Consider the following 24031-nt stretch of genomic DNA (forward strand, 5'->3'; position numbering starts at 1 on the left):
ACAGATCGAGCTTCTATCGAGCAGGTATCGAGACATACAGATTGCACTTTTCTTAAACAATTCTTGAGTAGTCTTCATGTCTTCAATTTAACCACTTGTAATGATCATCTTGAAACTACTTAGATTTACCCAAATACAAGTAAAGTGCGTTTTGTCAAAAGATATGCCAATTACATAAAAATATGTCCCCAACAATCTCCCCCTTTGGCAATCCGTGACAAAACTACAAGAGTACATTGAATGTCCTAAAATACATTCTACTCAAGATTATAGAATAAATAAGCCTAGTCTAAAAGATCTGAACCTTGGAAGTTGCTGCAAGAAGAAGGTTCGGAATCTTGACTTGGCTTTAACTTGTCTTTCTTGAAAGGCACTAAACAAAACACATCAAGGTACCATGTGGAAAATAATGACAAGTTAAATAAACAAGAAACATGTGTATAAAGAGAGAAAAGAAGCAACACATGTGAGATAAAGAGTGAAACACATACACCATCATCTAATATAGAAACAACACATAATGTATATAAATGGTTACAAAACCAAAAGATACACAACACAAAAAATATATCAATATCAATGTGTATCAAACTAACTCTCCTCCTAAGTTAGTTACAACAAAAACATTCTTCCCTTTAACATGAAGTTCTCCCCCTAAATTTATTACTCCCCCTGAGGAAAAGACATTCAATTCTCAAATTTCTCCCCCTTTTTGACATGATTATCAAAGGGCGTAAAAAGCCAAAAGACATGATGGAGACAAACAGAAAACTAACATAGAGGGAACAAGGAGAACAAGGAACCAATAACCATAGACCTACAAGAAAAAGAAAAACAAGATGCTATGGACACAAAGATAATAAAAAATATGCAAAACATGTGAAAAATAATGCATGCAAGAGGATCTCAATCGATCGAGAGGTGGCGAGACAGGTGTCAAGCATAATAGACGTCGACAGGTGCAGCTGTTGAGGATCTGTTGAGGGAAAAATCAACAAAAGGCTAAAAAGATCTCGATCAATCCACCAGGTGCCAAGAAGCTATCGAGGAGACAGGAGCTTTCTCGATCGATCCACTAAGTGTCGAGAAGCTGTCGAGATTGCGATAAGAAAAAGCTTAGGAAGTTCGACAGATAGCTAGCTATCGAGGAGGTGTCGAGCCAGCTTTTAAAAGCAGTTTTTCGAGATGTGAAAAACACAGACATGAATGCAATCCAACATGCAACTCAACCAATGATCCAATCAACATATTAAGCTCTCAAAAACATCTCTCAAATAAAATTTTAAGCACATGGATCTTCAAAAACACACACACACACTAAACAAGTCTAACCAATTTTAAATTTCAAAAAATAAGTCAAGACAGTTTAGTGAGCATACATTAATACATGTAAAACCTCGTGATAGCCAATTCACATTGTACCTGCACATGCACCAAGAATAGCAAAGAATATTGCGTGTTGTGTGTGAAAAACATCGCGAGATTGCATAAGTGTATACATGTTATGACGATTTGAGATATGAGAAAATCACTTTAACTCATACACAATCATAACTGCTTGATGGGGACTATCACCTTCGAGGTACATCCTATAACTCCCACGTCTCCTAGAATACACGCTTGCAATCATATTTAAAGCTTTTTTGATCTTTTTGCTTTTAATTTTTCCTTTGCATATTTTTCTTTTAAGCATATCATGCATGGGCATATTAGAGATAGAAAAGAAATACCCAATGATATTTGACATTTCAATTTTGCTATGCCTAAGCACACAAATGTCATTGACACTGCACTTTTGCTATGCTGAAGTATACAGGTGTCATATTATGATTGGCAGGCAACAATTGTGAGATGATTATTAATGCCTTTCTCTTAGGATTTTTTAGTCCTTCTTGTCAAAAAGAGTAATATGAGTGTTAAGTATAAGAGACAACTTAATCTTACTCATCACAAACAAGAGCCACAAAGCTCATTTGCTCAGTTGTGCGTAGAGATGCTCATCTAAGCTACGAACGATACAAAGTTTAGAAGACTTTGTTTCAATGGCCATCCAAGGTACACAAGTACCAATGTACATAAAACAAACATTGTTTTTGTATTTTTCTGATTTTTCAATTTTTTTTTTATTTTTATATGAAAAACAAAACAAAGCAAAACTGAAAAATAACCAAACAAAAACATGTTAAACAACCTGAAAGCATGAAAGAAATATGCATATGCATGAAGACATGATAGAAGGGTGCAGATGCATGAAAGCATGATTTCAAAAGCAGATAAGAAATCAAGCAAAGAGAGTCATACTTTAGATAGAAATAATTAAAGTAGAGGACAAACAGAAAAGACAATTAAGTCTTAGGATCCTTTATCACCCACACAGCACGAGTCTTTGGCCGTGAAGATGAAAAGGCACGTGTCCTAGTATGACTACTATAGGACATAGAGGAATTAGAATTCCCCTGAAATTGAGTTAAAAAGCTCAAAGCTTTTAATAACTCACCAAGAATAGGTACAGAGCCTTTAGACAAAGGATGAGACCTATTTGACACTCGCTTATGAGGAAACAATTTGAAACAATTAGGATGAGTGTGACCTGAAGCACGACAATGGTGACAAACATGAGTAGTTTTAGACTTACTCGGTTTCTTAGAAGGAGGTCTAACCTTGGAGGTTGACAGAGACCTTAACTTAGGACAATTTGGCCTAATATGACCAACAATATGACAATGATGACAAGTGGGGACAAATTCAGAATTTTTATTCTTTCTAGGAGAAGTTTTAGACATAGGTTTAGAAACTTCAGCGTTAACATCAGAATTTTTACCTTTGTCTATCCTAGCAATATTAGCCTTCAACTCTTCATTATTCCTTTTAAATGGAGGAAAATAAAAATCCTTTTCTTTTGAGTTAGACAAGTTTGGCACTAGTTAATTTTTCAACTTCAGTTTTAGATTCTATTAGTTGCTCTTCCAAACTTTTAATTTTGTCCACCTGAGATGAAATTTGATTTTTAAAATTCTCATTCAAATTATTGGCTTCATCCAATTTTGCAATCAAATCATCTTTTTCAAGCTTGACCTTCTTAAATTTAACTTTTAATTTTGTAAAATATTTAAGAGATTTCATACAAAAATTATAAAGCTTGCAATAGGCATCTTGAATATCATCATCATCATTCAACATAAGATCATGCAAATCAAAACAATCAAGATTTTCCATGACAATAGGGGTCAATGGATCACACAGTAACGATTAACCCTAATCAAAATGTGCCTGCTCTGATACCACTTGATAGGCCACAAACTGAATGACCCCTTGTGATAGAAAGCCAAGTTATTAATTAATCAATTTATCATGCAAAGGCGTGGTAGCAAAAACAAATCACCAATAAACTAAATATGCAGCGGAAAATAAATAACACGGTGATTTGTTTACGAATGGGGAAAACCTAATGGCAAAAACCCCACCGGGTGATTTTCAGGTTACCACTCTCGAAACTCCACTATTATCACAATAAGCGGTTACAAGTAAAGGAATCCAAGTACCTTACCAACCTACAGTTGAACCCTTACCCCAATACCCAATTGGACTTGTTTTGTAGTGACAGTTCCCCTTTCGATGCACAACTACCAAGTACGTGACTAACCAATTGCGCGGATCCCAATACGCGACTTACTCCTTTGCACGAATCCCAATATGTGACTAACTCCATAGCAACCCTTTGATTGTTGTAGTTGATTTGCAGTAGCTTCACATAGAAACACCAATAAGATCTTCAATGTTGGTACAAGAGATTTTGCTTGGTTACAGAACCCAAAGGCGTACAAGAAACGCAACAAGAACTCTTACTTCTGTAGAAGGAGATTAGGGCTTCAAAAAGAAAACCTTATGAAGCTCTCTAGGGTTAGGTTTCTCTTTTTCCACCTCCTTTAAATAGGAGTTTAATGGGCTCTCCTATTCCAAATAGGTTTACACAAACCTTGGGCTTTCCTAGTCCTATAAGGATTATACAAACCCATAAACAAATAGCCTTTTAGAATAAAACGTTTCTGTCTATAATCTGAAAACTCGTAAGCTCGATCGATCAAGGCATCTGTCGAGCTTTAATGCATCTCGACAGATCGAGCTTTAATGAATCTCGACAGATCGAGCTTCCATCGAGCAGGTATCGAGACATGCAGATTGCACTTTTCTTGAACAGTTCTTGAGTAGTCTTCATGTCTTCAATTTAACCACTTGTAATGATCATCTTGAAACTACTTAGATTTACCCAAATACAAGTAAAATGCGTTTTGTCAAAGGATATGCCAATTACATAAAAATATGTCCCCAATAGTATTGAGGGCCTTCTTTTATTTGGCGGTCTTAATCTATTGCCTCGATTGCTTATATGATTGAGCTGACCTAATTGCCAAAAAGATACATGTGTTGGAATTTAAATCATTTATATGAAGCATGATATTAAAATGCTTAGGGGTGGCAAAATCTGACACGACCTGAGAACCTAATATGACCTACGAACCCGACACGACTAACTCGTTTATAAACAGGTCATGGTTTAAGGCTAAATGAGATCGGGTCATATTCAGGTTGACATGGCTAACTAGTTTAATAAACAGGTCGTGTTGTGTTCAACAAGTGAACCCGTTTGACCTATTTAGCTTATAAAGTTGTTAGTTATTTTGATATTATTGCTTAATTTATGGTTGTTTTTATATGTTTATTATTATACTTGTGGTTGTAATTGTATTTTAATTTTAGATATATGAAAATTATATAGGTCATATTAATCAAATAGATTATTAAACAAGTTATTTGTATTGACCTCTATATGACTTGTTAATTAAATGAGTTAAACGTATCGGGTCGGGTCAACCTGTTTGATAAACAGGTTGTGTTCGGGTTGAAGATTCTTGATGTGTTTACTGAACAGGTTGGGTTCGGGTTAACCGATATAACCAAACACTCATGGCTCGACACAACACAAACCCGACCCATAAACACAAATTACCACCTCTTACATATACGTGAAATGGAGAGTGCAGACTATAAAAGAGGGAGAATTAATGAAAATAAATATTTATTAGGGACATAGAGGGAAGCAACAAAAACCAAAATGTTAATTTTAGTACCTACAGTGTAATTTCGCAAATAACAATAAATTCCCAATAAGTTGGAATTCTAGGTAGCCACCGTAGGATCAACTAAAAGACAAAGGGTAAATTATATATTTACGCTCTGTTTGTTTCACTAGAAAACCTTCTATAAAGATAGTTTTCCTTATTTTCCAATATTTGTTAGCATAAAAAAAATTGGTTAACAGAAAACTATCTTTAGTCAATGGAAAACTCTTATAAAAATAAGGCTTATTTTCTATAGGTTGTTTTCAAAAAAAAAAAAAAAAATTGGAAAACAATCTCTCTCTCTCACACAGTGCATAGCTCTTATAAATATTATCTTCTTCTGACCTAGGAAAAAATATTTTCTCACTTATTCAGTCTTTCTCACAATAAACTCTCTCACTTCTTCTCCTCCCTTTTTTTTTTCTCTCTTCTCACACCCTCACTATCACCCCCTCTGACCTCTTCTCTTCCCACAGACTTCTCTCTCTATCTGTCTTTCTTCTCTTTTTTCTCCCTATTTGTTCTCCCCTCTATAACACCATTCTTTAATAAGGTTTGTATTTTTTTTTTCTCCTCACAGATTGGTCAACGGTTCTATAACAATTTTTAGTATATTTATCAAACTATTTGTATTGGATTAGTTTGCCAGTAAAACTATTTGGCCTATGTGGCATTTTGAACTATTTAAAATGGAACTTAAGGTTATAATGGTTATTTTGAATTATGAAAAGTATGGTTTATATAAATTTATATATATATATATATATATATATATATATATATATATATATATTATGAATGTTATTGTTTATATACATGAGCAAGATGAGTATTTGAGATCATGAAAATTGGATAACTAATTTTGATTATATTCGTTGTCAAAATTTTAGTTTGAAAACCAAATTCATTCTTGGTTTTTATTATTATTATTCATTTATATTGATTACATTAGGTGAGTTTACACAATACACATATTATACATGTTTTAAATTATACAAGAAATGTTATAAAAACTGTGAATACCAAACACCAGAAAACATTCTCAAGCTCATTTTCAAGGTTGTTACCAAACACCGAAAAATAAGATAATTTTCCAGAAAATACTCTCTGAAAAATAAATCATTTTCCAGAAAATGTTAATGCCGAAACAAACAGAGCGTTAGTTATTAACTTTTATACCGTGTGTTAATTTGATCTCTAATTTTTCAAATGTGTCAGTTTGATTCTTAGTCTTTTGGTATTGTGTTAAAATACTCTCAGTTGTTAAGTGATGTATAAAAAATGCTGATATAACTAAAAACCAAAATAAAAAATTATTTTTATACCACATCAAATGACAAGTTTGTTGCCACGTGGATTAAAAAAAATATTAAATTAGATAAAGAATTTGTTAAAATATAATATATATTTTAATCAAAATATGCTTCTTCTTTTTTAATCAAAATTTTCTTTAAAAATTAAAAATATAACATCATTCTAGAATGTTCTTATCACTTTTTCAGCATCGGAACAGAAAATCTAAACCAAATTTGAACCTTATGCACCCTTTAGACCAAGACCCACTATAACCCCTTTCCTAAACTACTTCTCGAATCCAAGTAAACCATCATTGCAAAATGTAATTTTTGCATTTTCAAATCCCAACCTGAAAATTGTTCAAACAATTGCGATCTTCTTGATGGAATGGATGTTGAGGAGCAGGACAAGAACGCTGACTAAATGGGTAATATCACCAGCTAATCTGAATATATTCATTTTCGATGTTCTTTGAGTTCTTGTCCTCGTTTCTTTCTCAAATTAATTGTCTTCATGTTAAAGACATTCAAGCAGTAAGTGATATTAATATTATAACCTCCCTAAACGCAATATGGAAATAAAGCCAACTTCAAATTTCACCAATCTACATCGACTTTATCAACACGTTTTATCTCTTTTTTTTTTATTATTATTATTTTATTTTATTTTTAAGAATACTAAGTATTTTTAACACACACACGGGAAGAGGGGATGAGGTTTTTTAAAGAAACTTACAGTGGTGTATATCCAAAAGAACCTAACACATTTTATCTATACTTCACATATTGATTCCAATAAAACCAAAAACAGACGCATTTCATTTTAAGGAATAAGAATAATTAGCTGCGTTGGGTCCTTGCCGTTCCAATCAACTAAAACATTCTTTGTTTAATTTGCATTACCTTCTCACACTGAAGTTAATTGGTTTTCCTTTTTTACTTTTTTTTTTTTAAAAAAAAGAAAAATTTATTTCATATGGCAGTACATGGGGGTGCCAAAAACTTGTTTCTCAAAGTATAGTTAATTAGACTGGTCAAAGTATAGTTAATTAGACTGAAAAGACAGATACAGGGTTTCAGGGATGCTCTTGACTATTGTAGACTGAGGGATTTGGGTTTCAACAGGTTTCCATTTACTTGGTGTAATAGGAGGCTGGGTGGACAGAATGTATGGATTCGGTTGGATAGAGCGGTGGCTTTAGTTGAGTGGACTTTAAGGTTCCCTTCATCTCGAATACATCACTTGGATGCTTTTCACTCTGATCATAAACCCTTGTTGCTTTGCTTGGACTCTGAGCTTAAAAGGTTCGATAGAAAAGGTAGGTCGTTTTGCTTCGAAGCTATATGGTTGAAGGATAATTCTTGTGAGGATGTAATTCGGGATTCCTGGGACTCTAGGCAGCAACCTGGTTCAGTATGGGGGTTCACAAGAAAAATAGTGGCTTGCCAAGAAAACCCCAAAGTTTGGAATCAAACCACATTTGGCCCTGAAGATGAAGCTGGCCGAATTGAAGGAAGCTGAAGAAGGGGACTGTTACGGAACTGATCCAGGCCGAATTCAGTTGCTTAGAAAGGAAATTGGCAGCCTTTAATCTAGGGAAGAATGTATGTGGAAGCAAAGGGCTCGAAATTCTTGGCTTATAGAAGGTGATCGTAACACTGCTTATTTTCATTGTAGAGCTAAGCAACGGAATAGGAGGAATTTGATTTTGGGCTTGGAAGATGATAATGGGGTGTGGGTTGAGGATGAAACTGAAATGGGTGGAGTGGTAGAGGGGTATTTTAAGAATATCTTTTCCACCTCAAACCCATCCGGAATTGATAGCATTTTAAATGGAATTTTGCACCCTGTGGATGTTTATCTAGATTCGAGTGTGGGGGGTGATTTTCAAGCTTATGAGGTGAAGCAAGCTCTCAACCAAATGGCTCCAAATACTACCCCTGGCCCTAATGGTATGTCACCCATTTTCTACAAATCCTTTTGGCACATTGTTGGTGAGGATGTAACTGCAGTTGTCCTCCAAGCTTTGAATTCAAGTATTGTCCCATAATCCCTTAATTCCACATTTATCTCTTTGATTCCCAAAGTTAAAAATCCTAAGAAAGTTTCAGATTTTAGGCCCATAAGTTTATGCAATGTTGTTTACAAATTAATTGCAAAAGTGGTGGCTAACTGGTTGAAAAAGTTGTTGGCTAAAATGATTCCAAATTCCTAAAGTGCATTTCTATCAGGGCAGTTGATCACTGACAATATTCTAGTGGCTTTTGAAACCCTTCACTTTCTGAAAATGAAGACTCAAGGGAAATTGGGGTACATGGCACTTAAACTAGATATAAGCAAAGCGTATGACAGGGTGGAATGAGTGTTTCTGGAAAGGATAATGCGCCACCTGGGTATTGAGGAAAGGTTGATCAAAATTATTATGGCTTATGTGCAATCTGTTTCTTATGCAGTTCTTCTCAATAGGTAGCCAGTGGGCAATATTAACCCCACAAGGGGGCTTCGATAGGGGGACCCCTTGTCTCTATACTTGTTCCTTTTGTGTGCCATGGGATTACAGAGCTTGATCCATCAGGCTGAAGTGGATGGGCAGATTCGAGGGGTGGCTATCTGTAGGAATGGTTTTAAAGTTTCCCATTTATTCTTCGCAGATGATAGTGTGTTATTTTGCAAAGCTACGAAGGTTGAATGTAATAAGATTTTGGAGATATTGGAGGTTTATGAGAGAGGGTCTAGTCAAAAGATCAATAGAGAAAAAAGGAATATCTTTTTCAGTTCAAACACCCCTTTGCCACTGCAGGATTGGATTTAGCATCTCCTAGGTGTCCCAACAATCTGTCAATATGAAAAATATTTGGGGTTACCAGCTCTAGTAGGCTGAGCAAAAAAACAAAATTTTATATTCCTAAAAGAAAGGGTGTGGAAGAAATTGCAGGGGTGGAAAGAGAAGTTATTATCTCAAGCGGGGAGGGAAATTCTCATCAAGACTGTTATTCAAGCCATGAGTTGTTTTAAACTACCCAAGGGTTTGGTTAGGGAGCTAGAAAGCCTTATCCAAAAAATTTGGTGGGGTTATAGTGGTGATTCGAGAAAGGTGCATTGGGTTTGTTGGGAAAAGCTTTGTGAAGTGAAGGAGGTGGGTGGCATGGGATTCAAAGAAATTGAAAAGTTCAATGACACACTCTTAGCAAAACAAGTTTGGAGGATGATAAATAATCCGGGTTCACTTTGCTTTCGAGTGTTTAAAGCTAGATTTTTCCCAAACTGCTCCATCTTGGAAGCGAAAGATTCCATAGCTGGGTACTATGCTTGGAAAAGCATTCTTAGTGCGAGAGATGTTATCCGGAAACATATGGTTTGGAGAATTGGAAATGGCCAATCAATGCGTGTTAAGGAAGATAAATGGCTGCCTAGAAGAGATTGTAGTTCCGTCATTTCCCCCCTGCCTACTGTATTGCCTGAGACAAGGGTTAGTTCCCTCATTGATGCTAATCGGAGAGGGTGGAAAATTGAGGTGATCCAAGAGATGTTTTTGCCTAGTGAGGCGTCGGTAATCATGGGAATCCCTTTGAGCATTAGGAACACAGAGGACCGGGTCATTTGGGCATACACTCCTTCAGGGGTGTATTCTACAAGCAGCGCCTATAAGCTGCTCTCTACAAGAGTCTCGCCAGGCAGCTCGAATCAAGAGCCTCAAAGACGTTTTTGGAAGGCAATCTGGGAGCTGCGAGTACCTCACAAAATAAAACACTTTGTTTGGAGGGCCTGCCACAATGCTCTCCCCACAAAGTGTAACCTGTTTTGGCAAAAACACATAAACTCGGAGGTGTGTGAGCTGTGTAATGAAGGCCATAAGGACTTGTTACACGCTGTTTGGAAGTGTAGGGTGGTGGAAGGTGTATGGAGTTGTCATAGTTGGGACCAACAGGCCGTAAACCCCCCTCCTCTAACATTTTGCGATTTATTTGATCGGTTTTTGCAAGTGACGAATGACTTCAGGAAGGAAATTTTTGCAGTAGCGGCTTGGTGTCTGTGGAATCGAAGAAATGCCTTACACTTTGGGCGCCAAGTGCAACCAATTGCAAACATTAGCTCTCTGGCAAGTAAGCTGCTACAAGAGTTCCTAGTTGCCCAGGAATATGAAGCTCAACCCGTGCATATGCCTATTATCCAACACTAGTGGAGACCTCCAGAGCACGGATACTTCAAAGTAAATTTCAACGCTGCTTTGTTCAAGCCTCTTAACTGGGCAGGCATCGAGGTTGTCATTCGAGATTGGCGTGGAGAAGTAATGGCGGCTCTGTCAATGCCAATAGCTCTAGCCTCAACAGTTGCTGATTTGGAAGCCCTTTCATGTCGCCGTGCCGTGATGTTTGCTGCTGAAAAGGATCTGTAGAATGTTATCTTCGAAGGAGACTCAGCTTCAGTGATCAATGCTATCTCCCAAGAGAGCCCGGTGCTGAATTCGTATGGAGATATTGTGGACGACATCCATTCCTTAGTTTCTGATTTTCAGTCATTTAAATTTGTCTTTGTTCATCAGTCTTGTAATGTGGTTGTCGATGCGTTAGCTAAGAAGGCCAAATGTTCAATGGGGTATCAGGAATGGTCGGGTGGCCTACCTGTAGATATTTCCTAGCTAGTTGGCTTTGATGTTCCTTGATCTATTTTTTATTTTTCCAATAAATTCCAAGCCTGATTGGCTAGCTTCTCAAAAAAAAAAAAAAAAAAAAAAAAGAGTATAATTTGATAAGAACGATGTCAAACCTACAAAGCCTTGTATGAATGGAGGAATATTAATCAAACCTTAACAAAATAAAATCATTAAATATTTTAATAAGGAAAATATTTAATCTAAAAATCAATCTTGCTATTAAGGAAAATATTTTCACTAAAATCCCTATTTTAAAAATCTAAAGCATTCTAATATAAAATTAAATCATCAATTATTTCTATTGACAAACAAATTACAAGAGATATCCAACTTTAAAATCAAAAATTACAAACCAAGCATTCAATCAATTAAGATAAATCCAAAATTATGAGAAAAACTTGATTGGACTCATATTAAAAATCTTATCTTAGTCAATTGAGATAAAGCAAAAACAATTTAAATCATTAAATAACAACTGTTGAGTATTGCGAGAAAAATTAAATCTCATAAATAAAGATGATAATCTTTATCAAAGTTTCATCCTTGACCTTAATTATAAATTTAGCTACACATGATAATTGAAAGAAAACATATAAAATAAAATAAAAACCAAACATCAACTTAAACAAATAAATAAAAATAACTGTCATGGAGGAAAGTCACAAAGCAGCCGCGGAGTGATCTTTTCATTTTTTAACCCTCCATCCTTATCGAACCCCAAAGCCCTTTGACAACAAACTCTTGATTTTTCCCTATAATTGTAACCTTTATTTCTGCTTTGGGTAATTAGTGATGAGAAAGTATTTCCTTACTCTAGCCATGAATGAAAGTTCTTTATCTTGACGAAATGGGTAGCAAAGTTGAGGGTAATAAATGGTGAAACGATAATAAATGGATTTGACATGCACCTTGTAGCACCTTCCCTTTCGTTCTTTTTTTTTTTTTTTTGACGTCAAAGATAGAACCCTTTCGTTCTTTTGAAGTGTATGTGTTTCATGTCTTCCTCTCCTTCCTACCAAAGTTTACCTTCAAGTTCATGGACTTTTGATTGTGATGGATCATGCTTTACTGCATGCTTGGGTTGCAGATTGAGCCATTTTTCCTTATAATAACATACGTATTTCAACTGAGTTACTGGTTGTACTAGTCCATTGTAGCATATTATGAGGTTACCGAACCCATTGTTGGGTCACTCTCCATTTTGCCACACATTTGTTTAGGTTCACTACTTGGGCCCTTGTGGGCTTTTGATGTGGGGCTTGGTTTAGCAAGCTTAGAGTTGTTGACCTGTTTTTATGGGTAGCACTTATTTATTAGGATTTGGGGGCCAAACCACCTACTCATTATGAAATTATTTAGTGCACCCACTGTATTGCATTTTCCTCTCTCATAAATTTGAACCCCTCACTTGGCATCCACATTAATACGAGAGGAAAGTGTGTTGCACTAAGTGCACTAAATAATTTCTTAGCTTAGGCCTAAGCCAACTTTAATAAAAAATTTTTAATAGATTGATAATGGGAGAGAGGGAGATAGGATGCAATCCTTTAAAATTCTTAGGTGCCGGTTAAAATAGGTGAGGGTGGATTTAAAATTTGAATGTTTCAATTGAAAACACCAAGAGGTGTTAATTGAGCAACAAGACTTCTGGCAGGTAGAAATCAACTTAATAGATTGAGATTCTCTAAAATTCTTAGTATTTTTTTCACCATAAAGTTTTTAAAATACTAACCATTTATTAGTAACAATGGGATTATAATGGTGGTACAATTAAGTGTATGTAAAACGATTACCAAAACAGCCAACGTGGTAATGCAATATAAGCTGTCACATCAATCTAAAGACAATAAACTTTGGAGAATAATTCTAACATTTTTCTTAAGTAAAATCTTTGGTTACAATTAAATAAGACTAATTAAGTAAGAATAGTACCACCTTATCCTTTATGATTTAACACATGATTTGTACTTCATTTTGCTCATATAATCTGACGTTAGGATTTGTTTTTAATTGGTAGTTTATTTCATTTGTAGCAAAGTGACATTGTGTTGAATTCTTATAAAGAGAACTAAGCTTCAAACCACCCTCTCCAATTATTTTAATATTTAAATTATCCACACACAAAAAAGCAAGTAAAATAGAACCCATCAAATCTAGCTACACCACTCTACCTGAAATCCAGCTGAAAGGAATAGTGGGTTCTTTTTGGGCCTTTGCTATAGCTCTCTCCTCTAGCCTTCTCATCCTTTGAGCCAACCCACATACATAGTCCTGGGCTTCTCGACCCTCACTTGTAAGTCCAGTAAGCTTCTCTACCTTCCATTTAGCCACCAAAAGTTCCACAATTTCTCTATAGTCCCTAGCCGTGTAGACCCCAATCCTTGATGCAACGATAGCAAAGTGATCAAAAAGATTATGGTCATGGCCATCATACATCAAATGAGCTGGCATTGAGATTTTCCTCTTCATCATGTCTGCAAAGGCTATCACCATATCATTTGGATCGAGCTCAAAAAGCTTCTCAGCTATTTTTGTATAAGCACTTTCATGGCGCTTCTCATCCGAGGCAATTATACCACATACTTGGGCAAGCTTTACGTCCCCATGTTGCATGGCTAGCTTGGCTGTGTTCCCATGAGAGATAAATGCTGCTCGTTCTTGAAATGATGTGTAAATGGTCCAAAGGTATGGATCTTCCCCAGTGCCAATATCCTAGATGCAAAATGCAATTAGACATTAACAAGAATTATATGAATTTTAAAACTATAGATCTCCACCCAACATTATAACTTTTAAGGGCATTACATGTGGAAATTGTATAAGGAACATCTTAAGCAAGGTTATCTAAATGTAATATGATAGCAAGGCCTTAACTCCTCAATGGCAATATTAGGCTTAGATGCAAACTCCATGTGACATAGTGTTAAAGAGAGTTATAATTATTGTATTTGAATTAGGTTAACAATTTGGTCAAAGATAGTGGTCATTAAGAAACTTAAATTAAACAAAATATAATAAAAATAAAACTTGAACATAACGATATTATAAAATAAATAAGCACAAATACATAAAGTTTAAAATTTTCATTCTATGAGTTTTCTTATTTTGAAATCATTATATGATAGCTTCATTATTAATACTATTAGCTACATCTTTTCAATATACACAATGAAATAATCATTAAATTAATGATTTCCTATTCAATTGCCAACACCTTGCCTAAATAAGTAACAATATAAACAAAATACATCATACTTTTTTTTTTGTATTATTTAAACTAATTATGATTAAATTGATGCAAAGTTCCACCATTTTTTTTAAAGAGAAATCATGACCAAGAGGTTGACAAGAACTTCTTTGTCAATACGCTCTTTTTATTTATTTCATCTTGATCATTAGGATAAAAAGATGAAACATTTTCTCATAGCCTAAGATCTGAAAAAATATAATTCAAGTCAATACATAAATCTTGCAATAGAAGTGATAACAAAAGAATAAAAGGTAAACTATAAGTTTATTCAATATATTCAACTTAGCATTAAACCATTATATTTAATCATGTTCAATAAAGTATTAATGCATTATTTTAGTGCATATGCGTATATACAAGATCTATCAGATAAATCCAACAAATTTAAGCTAAAGACTAAAACAAGCACTAAATCATTAAAAATTTAAAAATATGCATTTTTTATATAAAAAAAATAGTGATTTCATTTTGAAAAAAAATTTAAAACATCACAAGCTAATTTTTTTGTTTGGAAAATTTTTGAGAAATGCTACATCCACAAAATTTTCATAACAAATCCTATGTGGCAATTTGTTACTAGTTATAATATATATACCACTGAAATTATTTTTTTTGTCCATTAGTAATAGCCAGTAACAATTGAACACTTAGGATTTATTGTGAAAGTGTTGTGGAAATGTTGTGAACATAATATTTCTTATAATTTTTGAAATGTCAAATTTTATTTTTAATGGGGTCAAATTTTTATTTAAGATGTTCAAGTTTTTTTAAAAAAATATTTTTTTATAGGGTGGTCAACAACCCATTTTAATTTAAAATTCATATTTTTTAATATTTATATATATATATATATATATATATATATATTTATATCTTTTCAAGTAGGGTGGTCCTGTGACCACCCTGAATTACACTTGGCTCTGCCCTTAGTCAAAGAACTTATTGCACTTTTGAAAATAGATTTGACTTACCTCCAATACATTTTCAACTGAATATCTTTTTTCTTTTTTCTTTTTCTTTTTTTTGTTTTAAGTATATAATGACAAGTGATAGTAGGTTTTAATCTCTACATTTTATTTAGTTAGTGTGTGATGTGGCAGTTTCTCATTAAAATAAAATGAGATTCCATTTAAAAAAGTATTGGAGGTAACCCAAATCCTTTGAAAACCAAGAAGTGGTTTGATAGGAATTGAATCTATGTGATAATCAAAAGTGAAAATTAGAACAATTATGGGCAAAGAAGCATGAACACTTCAAAACCTTCAACATGTCCATGTTGGACAGGCTAGAGACTCTTCTTCATACGTGTCTGTTTTAATTAGATATGTTTTCAAAGATTTTAATAGTTGTTATTTATTTTGAAAACTTATACATGAAAATGAAATATGCCTATTAATATAATTAATTAATTAATACATCTCTCTCTCTCTCTCTCACACACACACACATATAATTATATAAACATATATTTTTTTATGTAAGATGGTGTAAAAGAAAAAAAAAATTGTTAAAATAAGAGTTAAATTATTAAAATCTCAATTTCTTATAATTTCAGAGGTTTTAAAATAATTATGTTGCATATCTTACCATTCCTGACTGAATCAAGTATTGAGTTGTCTTCTCAATTTGCTTCATGTCCACTCTTCCAGAAAGGAAAAGGTATTTATTGAGAAGATCACCATGCCTGTTTTCTTCTGCACTCCATGCCCTAGCCCAAATTGCCCAAGGAGTGTTATCTACACCCGTTTCATCATGAAAACATTCTGTGGAATTAATTCGAGTTTGGTAAGTTGGAAGGGCTTCTTCTGTGATCATATTACCAACTAAGGCAACAAAGTACTCATCTGGAATGCCTCTTGTTCTCTTTCTTAGTTCATGGACTTGCTCAATAAATCCATCTAAGGTAGGATCTGGCAAAAAATCTTGTGGTTGCCAACATTCCTTAACAGGTTTTAGGAGAGTTAGGACATTGTTTTTAGCCCAATTCTCCATAGATTTGAAAATTTCAACCTTCTTAGGTGGCATGGGGCAAGCTAGGTTCACATTGAATTCACCAAGATGGTCTAAACCCCCTTCTGCTCCTCTAAATTCCAACAAAAAAAAGGAGAGAGAAGTAATTAATGTCAGGAAATTGAAGCTAAAATGCAATATGAAAACAATTGTTTGTCTATGCATATCTGTTTGGTACACATTATTTTTTTTAGCTTTATGAGAATGGAGTTGTTTAATTTTTTTACCTATGTTAAAAAAAAAAAAAAAAAAAAAAAAAGTTCATTAAAATTGTATCATAAAAAAGCTGAAAATAAAATAAAGTGATTTCGATCTGCTATGCCAAATAGCATGAACAAATGCATGCACCATTTACCAATAAGGCATATAATTTAAACTCCTTGCAGGGGTTGATTTTAGGTGAGCCCAAGCAAAATGGGAATTGGCCCAACTAACCTCAACTCGAAAGAGAAGGGAGTCAAGTCCAAAACTCATTATAGATGTCCAATAAAGGGTAACGACACATAGCAAAGAAAACAACTCAAAAACACGAAGTCACAATAGCTAAAATAGATGAAAATACTTTCAATATCTATCAGTGTCAAATACAGCAAGATGAGGAAAGAAAATAAGATGGTAAAACTGTAAGAGAGAGAGAGAGAGAGAGCACAATTGTGCTGCCACATGTATAATATACCCTTAAGAGCTCCTATCTCAGATTTTCTTAAGTGTTTGAGTTGAGTAAGTGTCTTAGGTAAGATGGGTATTATTGGGTTATTAATGCAAGGCTTTGAATTAAATCTGGGATGCTCTTAAGATCCATGATAGGATGGAAAGCTTCAATTTTGCTTTTGCTTAGGTTTTATGGTGGGTTGGTTTAAGCAAAGTTTGGGTAATTTTTTTTTACTAACCTTAATTTGTTGAACTCTTCTAGGCCAAAATGACACCTGGAGAACCTGTTAAATTTGCCAAAGCTTGTCATAAAGCATTAAATGAACTTGGCATGCTTCTCATAACTAAATGCAGTCAGACCAAATTTTTAGTCACATAACATAGAGCAACTCTTGAAGGTATCCTTTTGCGTGTAAGTGGCCAGCAGCATATGGGTATATTCATAGGCCTTTATATTTTGTTAGTGTCACCAGCCCACTTTGCAAGTGTTAAATCTTATATCTTAGGATTAGGAACATGTTAAACCCAAGATAGCCCCAATCTTTACCCCCACACCTATTTCATTTACTTTCCCCATTAAAGTACATGGACTTGAACCATGCATACGATAAAAATAAGATATTTCAGAGAAAAGATAATTGGTTCCAAGGGCTTAGGATTTGCTTTATGTGTGCGCATACGTACCATGTTTAAAGAACAAATAAAATATATCAAGATATTATAATACATGATATGAAAATCAACAATTCAAATGAGTTATTGAACTATCTTTCATTCTAATTATGAAAAATGTTAGTTCTTGTGAAATGATGAGAGAATTTGAAGTTTAATCTTACTTCTTGTTGGAGAAGAGGGGGGAAGTCATAGAAAACTTAGAAGATCTCTGAGTTCTCATCTGTGAGAGAGCAAGTGTTGAAGGAGAAAAGTAAAAGTTGAAGGAGTTGAGTAGTAAAGCCATGTCTTCTCTTTAACCTCTCTTTTAGCTCCAGAACACCAAGCACTAAGATAAAGGGAATTGGTTAGTACTTAGTTGTTATGAAATTAGGAATATATATATATATATAAATCAGTGAGGGGGAAAGGTAGAAGAAGACGTGTGGGATGGTGGAGAGAGTTTAATGCATATTCGTTTGTTTTTTGTTTTTGTTTTTGTTTTTTTAGGGGAGTTTAATGACTTAATGGAATTTCATGATTGACTTCTAGAAGGACGATGAAATGGGTACTAGTGTTTTTTTAAATGTTGGATTTATTAGGAATCAATAATTACATTAGGTGTATTGTTTTTATATTATTATTATAGATACGATAGGATTTTAACTTATTATATCTGTTTTATAATAATTACTTTTTATTATCATGGTAAGATGCAACTCATTTTTTGGAATAAGTAGGATTCGAACCTAGATTTCATATTCGATATAAAAAACAACTACTAATCGAGTTCACCTAGACTGCTCTATATAATTAGAATTATTTGATTAAGGTTACAAGGGTTGATTCTTGTTAAATGTATGGAACCACAAAAAGTCTCTCACATTTTTAATCATTTACTTTTTATTATAATTTGCCTTGTCAGAGCATTATTAACAGTCTCTTTAAATTTTTATATTGTTTGATGAATAATCAGTATATCATACCTTTTACCTACTTTTTCAAATTTCGAACAATACTGATTGGTATGGCCGAAATTTCTCTTTTCGGTGAGCAAACAGATACAGGTAACCCCCTGTTTCATACCGCTTTTATACAAATTTGGCTATTTCGGAAAGTTCAGGTCATTCCGGCCGAAATCAGTTCAGAAGAAAATTACCTCTTTGAAATTGATTTTTGCCGGTAGAAACCCATAGATCCGTGACACTGATACAATGACGAAGTTCCGGCGAAGCCCACCGCTGCATCATGTCTTCGTTCTGTTAATCTGCATCTCTTGTTCTTAGTGGTTTGTCTTCTCTTCTTCGCCCAACACAGACTTGTTGTACCAGTCGTTTATAGCTTCTCCATGCATTTTTAAATCGTGTGGCTGTGAAGTTGTGTTTATTATTTTTTGAAGTAACGTGTGGCTTTGGTAAAAGTTAAAACTAATCTCAGGCATTGAATTCACTCCAGAATTCACTCCAGATTTCACGTGGGTTAGGTAGAATCTTTACCTTCTACACTTTTTTTTTTGGTGTTTGAGAAATATGCCTTTTACACTTGTTCAAAGTTTTATTATTAATCCTTATAAAAAAAAAAAAAAAAACAAAGTTTTATTATTATTTTTTAAAATATAATGATTAGACCATTTAGATTTACATGTAATGGATTGGGCTATTTTTTTTTTTTTTGAAGAGGAAGCTTTATAACATAAAAGCCAGCAAGGATACAGCAGAGGACAAAGACCACAGCAAGCTACAGATACAGCAGTATCTAAACCAACGCCAATAAGTCCTTTTGAACTAGCCTAGACACCTCAGATGGGGTAACCCCATTCCACATGCAGGAAGACTCAGTTCTACGCGCAAGTTGAGCCAGCTCATGCGCAACATCATTAAAAGCTCTACTCAAATGTTTAAAAATACAGCTTTCAAAGCTCTCACACACAAGAAGAACTCCCTGCAAAATGTGTCCCAAATCGTTACCTGTGATATTGTCATTAATGGCTTGAATCACAGTAAGGGCATCACTCTCCACAAAATTGATGATGAATTAAGCCTAATATACTCTAAGACATAGGATTGAATTCACGTGGGTTAGGTAGACTCTATACCTTCTACACTTTTTTTTTTTTTTTTGAGAAATATGCCTTTAACACTTGATCAAAGTTTTATTATTATTATTATTTTTAAATATAATGATTAGACAATTTAGATTTATATGTAATGGACTGGGCTATTATAAAATGATAAAATTGATGATGAATTGAGCCTAATATACTCAAAGACATAGGATTTAAAATACTATGGAATATATATATATATATAGCAGTAACTCCGAAATGGTATATCGGTATTAATCGGTATCAAAATATATCGTTCCATTAGCTAAATTGAAACAGCTTTCGGTACGAAATTAACTTCCTTGTTTCAAATACACTTTCCAACATACTCTCTATCATTTCTTTATTCCATTTAAATATTATTTCTTTATTCTCCTTTCAATTTTCCTTCATTCATTTCTAAAAACTACATTCATAATATTTTTACAACATTTTCACATAAAATCATTTGTGATGAGTTGATGCTGATTTTTATTTGAATGTACTATTAAAATTTTTTTTTTTTTCATTCTAAAAAAAATTATTTTTTCTTTCTTTCTAAAAAAATTATTTTTTTTCCTTACCAATATTAGCTAATCATAACCTACCAAGAGAGAGGTAGTTAGAACTGGAGATTCCAACCGCATGAGAATCCTAGAATCTGAAGTCAATCTATTGCTAGATAAAGAGGCAAAAATGTGGGCACAGAGATCACGGATTATGTGGCTTAAGGATGGTGACTGTAATACACAGTTTTTTCACAGCAAAGCCTCTCAACAACGTTGCCAAAATTACATCAGAAGTTTGTATGACCACACAGGCAGATGGTGCACTTGGCCAACACATATTACAGCCACAATCCTGAAATTCTATACAGACCTCTTTACCTTAGCAAACGCAGACAGCTTTGAAGAAGTGGTGGAGGTTATTCCTCAGGTAGTATCAGATGAGATGAATGACAAACTTATCAGGGACTTTACAATGGAAGAAGTTGAGACTGCATTTAAGCAAATGGCGCCCATGAAAGCGCCTGGCCCCGGCGGAATGCCACCGCTTTTCTATAAAACTTATTGGTCTTTGCTTGGTTCAGATGTATCATATTCAATTTTACATTACCTTAATACCGGGGTATTACCTCCATCACTTGGACATTCATTTATCACCCAAACTCCTAAGGTAAAAAATATAGAATATGTGCACCAATTTAGACCTATTAGTTTAAGTAATGTTTTGTATAGGATCTTCTCTAAGGTACTAGCAAACAAATTGCGAGATATTATGCCACTACTTATCTCTAAGCACCAAAGTGCATTTATGTCAGATCGCCTAATTTTTCATAATATTCTAGTAGCCTTTGAAATATTGCACTATATGAGAAATCACACCAAAGGGAAGACGAGGTTTATGGCTTTGAAACTTGATATGAGTAAAGCATATGACAAGGTTGAATGGGCTTATATGGAAAAAGTGTTGGAAAAAATGGGTTTTCATGAGAGGTGGGTGAAGCTTATGATGGTATGTATTACAACAGCATCCTACTCTGTTTTGATAAATGGAGAACCTCATGGTGAGATCACCCCCACATGGGGACTTCGCTAAGGTGACCCCCTCTCCCCCTACCTTTTTCTCATGTGCACTGAGGGGTTGCATGGCTTGATAAGTAAAGCAGCCACCGATGGAGATATTAAGGGGGTTTCCATTTGCCATAATGGGCCTAAACTAACCCATCTTCTTTTTGCAGATGGTAGTCTCATTTTTTGCAGATCTAGTGAAAGTGAATGCCAAAGCTTGCTTAATATCCTTGCAAAATATGAGAGAGCCTCCGGTTAACAAATCAATAGAACAAAGACCTCTTATTTTTTTAGCAAGTCCACAGATAATATGTGGCAAACACTAATCAAGGAGTTGCTTGGAGTTCCAATCATCCACCATTATGAGAAATACCTTGGCCTATCATCACTTTTAGGTCGAAAAAAGAGGGAGAGCTTCACCCATATTAAACAACAGATTTGGAAGAAGTTGCAAAGATGGGAGAGAAAGCTTTTATTACAAGCGGGGAGAGAGATTTTGATCAAAGCAATGACTCAAGCTCTCCCCACATACACTATGACATGTTTCAAATTGCCGGTCACCTTATGCCATGAAATTGAGTCGTTGATTTATTGATTTTTTTGGGGCCAAAGAGGAGATAGTAGGAAGATACATTGGGTGAAGTTGCAAGATTTATGTAGACCAAAGTCATAAGGAGGTATGGGCTTTAAAGATCTCTCAATGTTCAATGATGCTCTTTTAGCAAAACAAACTTGGCGACTTCTTCATGATTCTCAATCCTTGCTCTATAGAGTTTTCAAAGTGAAATTCTTCCCAAACTCCACAAAGGTAGGGAAGTGATTAAAAGGGGGGCGATATGGAGAATAGGGAGGGGAGATTTGGTCCATGTTTGGGGTGATAATTGGCTCCCTATTAAAAGCTGTCCAAAGGTTATTTCGCCAAGTCCTGATGGTGGAGAAGTTGTCATGGTAAGGGATTTGATGGACCCGGTCTACAGAAAATGGAGGGAGGATGTCATTGATGGGATGTTCTATGAGTTTGAAGCCTCCATCATAAAAAATATCCCTCTATGCAGATCCATTCAAGATGATGTACTGATCTAGCCCTTTAAGCCAGATGGAGAATACTCAGCAAAGTCTAGATACAAGTTCTTACAAGATGTGCAATTGATGCAACAACAAGGACCGTCCAACTTTGAACCCATGAAGCCGTTGTGGAGAAAAATCTGGAACTTGGGAAAGTAAAACATTTAGTTTGGCGGGCTTGCAAGGATTCCATTCCTACTAAAGTAAACTTGGTCAGGCACAAAATATTGGTGGATGATTTATGTGAAGCCTGTAAACAGCACAAAGAGGATATGGTACATGCATTATACCGATGCCTACTACTTGAACCTCTCTAGCATCGCACACCCATGTGGAACCATGATGCTCTCAATAGAAGCATCTCTTTCACTGACATTATTGAGCTTGTTTTTGCAGGTGATAAAGATCCGGAGCTCTTTACCTTAGTGATTTGGAACCTATGGAACCGTTGAAACAATCTTCGACTAGGCAAACCAGCTCTACCATTGGACAAAATTCTGGATGTAGCTCGTGAAAAATGGCTCGAAACCTTCCTAGCTGAAGCACCAATGCTACCTCAAGGACCAACCACCTGGTCCCCCCTGGAGAAAATAACTACAAAATTAATTTTGATGGCGCTACTTTCGCTGACACAAGTACTGCAGGGATGGGAATCATTATTCGAAACAATAAAGGCCTTCCTATGGCTTCTTTATCACAGAAAATACCATTCCCAAACACGGTGATTGAAGTTGAGATCCTTGCAACATGATGAGCACTTGAGTTTGCCTTGGAATTGGGCTTTGATAACGTGGTACTTGAAGGAGATTTTGAGACCCTGATGAAAGCTCTAAAACAGGGCAGCATCAATTTGGCACACTATGGGCACCTTCTACAGGACATTTTATTTCTTAGCTTGCATTTTCTTTGTGGAATTTTCCTTTATACGAAGACTAGGAAATAAGGTAGCCCATTACTTAGCGAGGAAAGCAAATTCTCTTACACATATGATGGCTTGGATGGAAGATGTACCACCAGACCTCCTTACTGTACTACTGGCTGATTCAAATGGCCCCACTTAATAAAGTAATATGATGTCTTCTTTCTCCCAAAAAAAAAAAAAAAAAAAAAAAAAAAAAAAAAAAAAAAAAAAACCCTACCACTTAAGATTTATTGTGAAAAATATTGCGGTAACATTTCTCAATTTTAATTACTTATTCTTTATTTTATTTCCCTTTATCTCCATCCTTTTTTTTCATCAATACGTTTTTTTCTTTTTTTTTTTTCCTCTTTGTTTTCTCCTCCACACACGTACACTTCTTATCTCTATCTTCAATTTCATTTTTTGTTTCTAACTCAGTATCTCCAGACATACCTCTCTCTCTCTCTCTCTCTCTCTCTCTCTCTCTCACACACACACACACACACACACACACACAAATTGCCGACAAGAAAGAGTTTAAATCGGCGTTCACGCATGCCACTTGTCTGCTCCACCACCGCTTGTCCGCCTCAACACCATAGCTTAGATGGATTAGATTTGCTTTGTTGTTGTTGGTTTTTTTTTTTTTTTGGTGACTAGTTTTAAGATTGAGATTGTGATTTGAGTTTGTATTTTGATTGTGATTGAGTTTAGATATAGATGTTTGAGAGAGAAAATTCTGGAATGGTTGAGATGTTTGCAGTTAGCCGTTGTGAACT

General features: G+C 34.7%; 1 protein-coding gene across 4 annotated transcripts in view; it reads right to left on the bottom strand.

Annotated features, from left to right (window-relative positions):
• LOC126702335 (stearoyl-[acyl-carrier-protein] 9-desaturase, chloroplastic-like) overlaps nucleotides 1–18993 on the bottom strand; it is a 50800-nt gene extending 31807 nt beyond the window's left edge. Inside the window, exons 1-5 of one of the 4 annotated variants that reach the window (XM_050401011.1) lie at nucleotides 18792–18993; nucleotides 17818–17981; nucleotides 17221–17265; nucleotides 15908–16403; nucleotides 13140–13782 (exon numbers count right to left, since the gene is read on the bottom strand). In XM_050401011.1, the coding sequence (XP_050256968.1) occupies nucleotides 13228–13782; nucleotides 15908–16403; nucleotides 17221–17265; nucleotides 17818–17939 (1218 nt within the window). In that variant the 5' untranslated portion in view covers nucleotides 17940–17981; nucleotides 18792–18993 and the 3' untranslated portion in view covers nucleotides 13140–13227. Of the gene's footprint in view, nucleotides 1–13139; nucleotides 13783–15907; nucleotides 16404–17220; nucleotides 17266–17817; nucleotides 18022–18791 lie in introns of those variants that run through there. The other 3 variants (XM_050401009.1, XM_050401010.1, XM_050401012.1) reach the window with 3 other exon arrangements.
• Between the last annotated feature and the right edge of the window lie 5038 nt (nucleotides 18994–24031).

This window comes from Quercus robur, chromosome 10, assembly GCF_932294415.1.
Source record: "Quercus robur chromosome 10, dhQueRobu3.1, whole genome shotgun sequence".
NCBI classification, from domain to species: Eukaryota; Viridiplantae; Streptophyta; class Magnoliopsida; order Fagales; family Fagaceae; genus Quercus; species Quercus robur.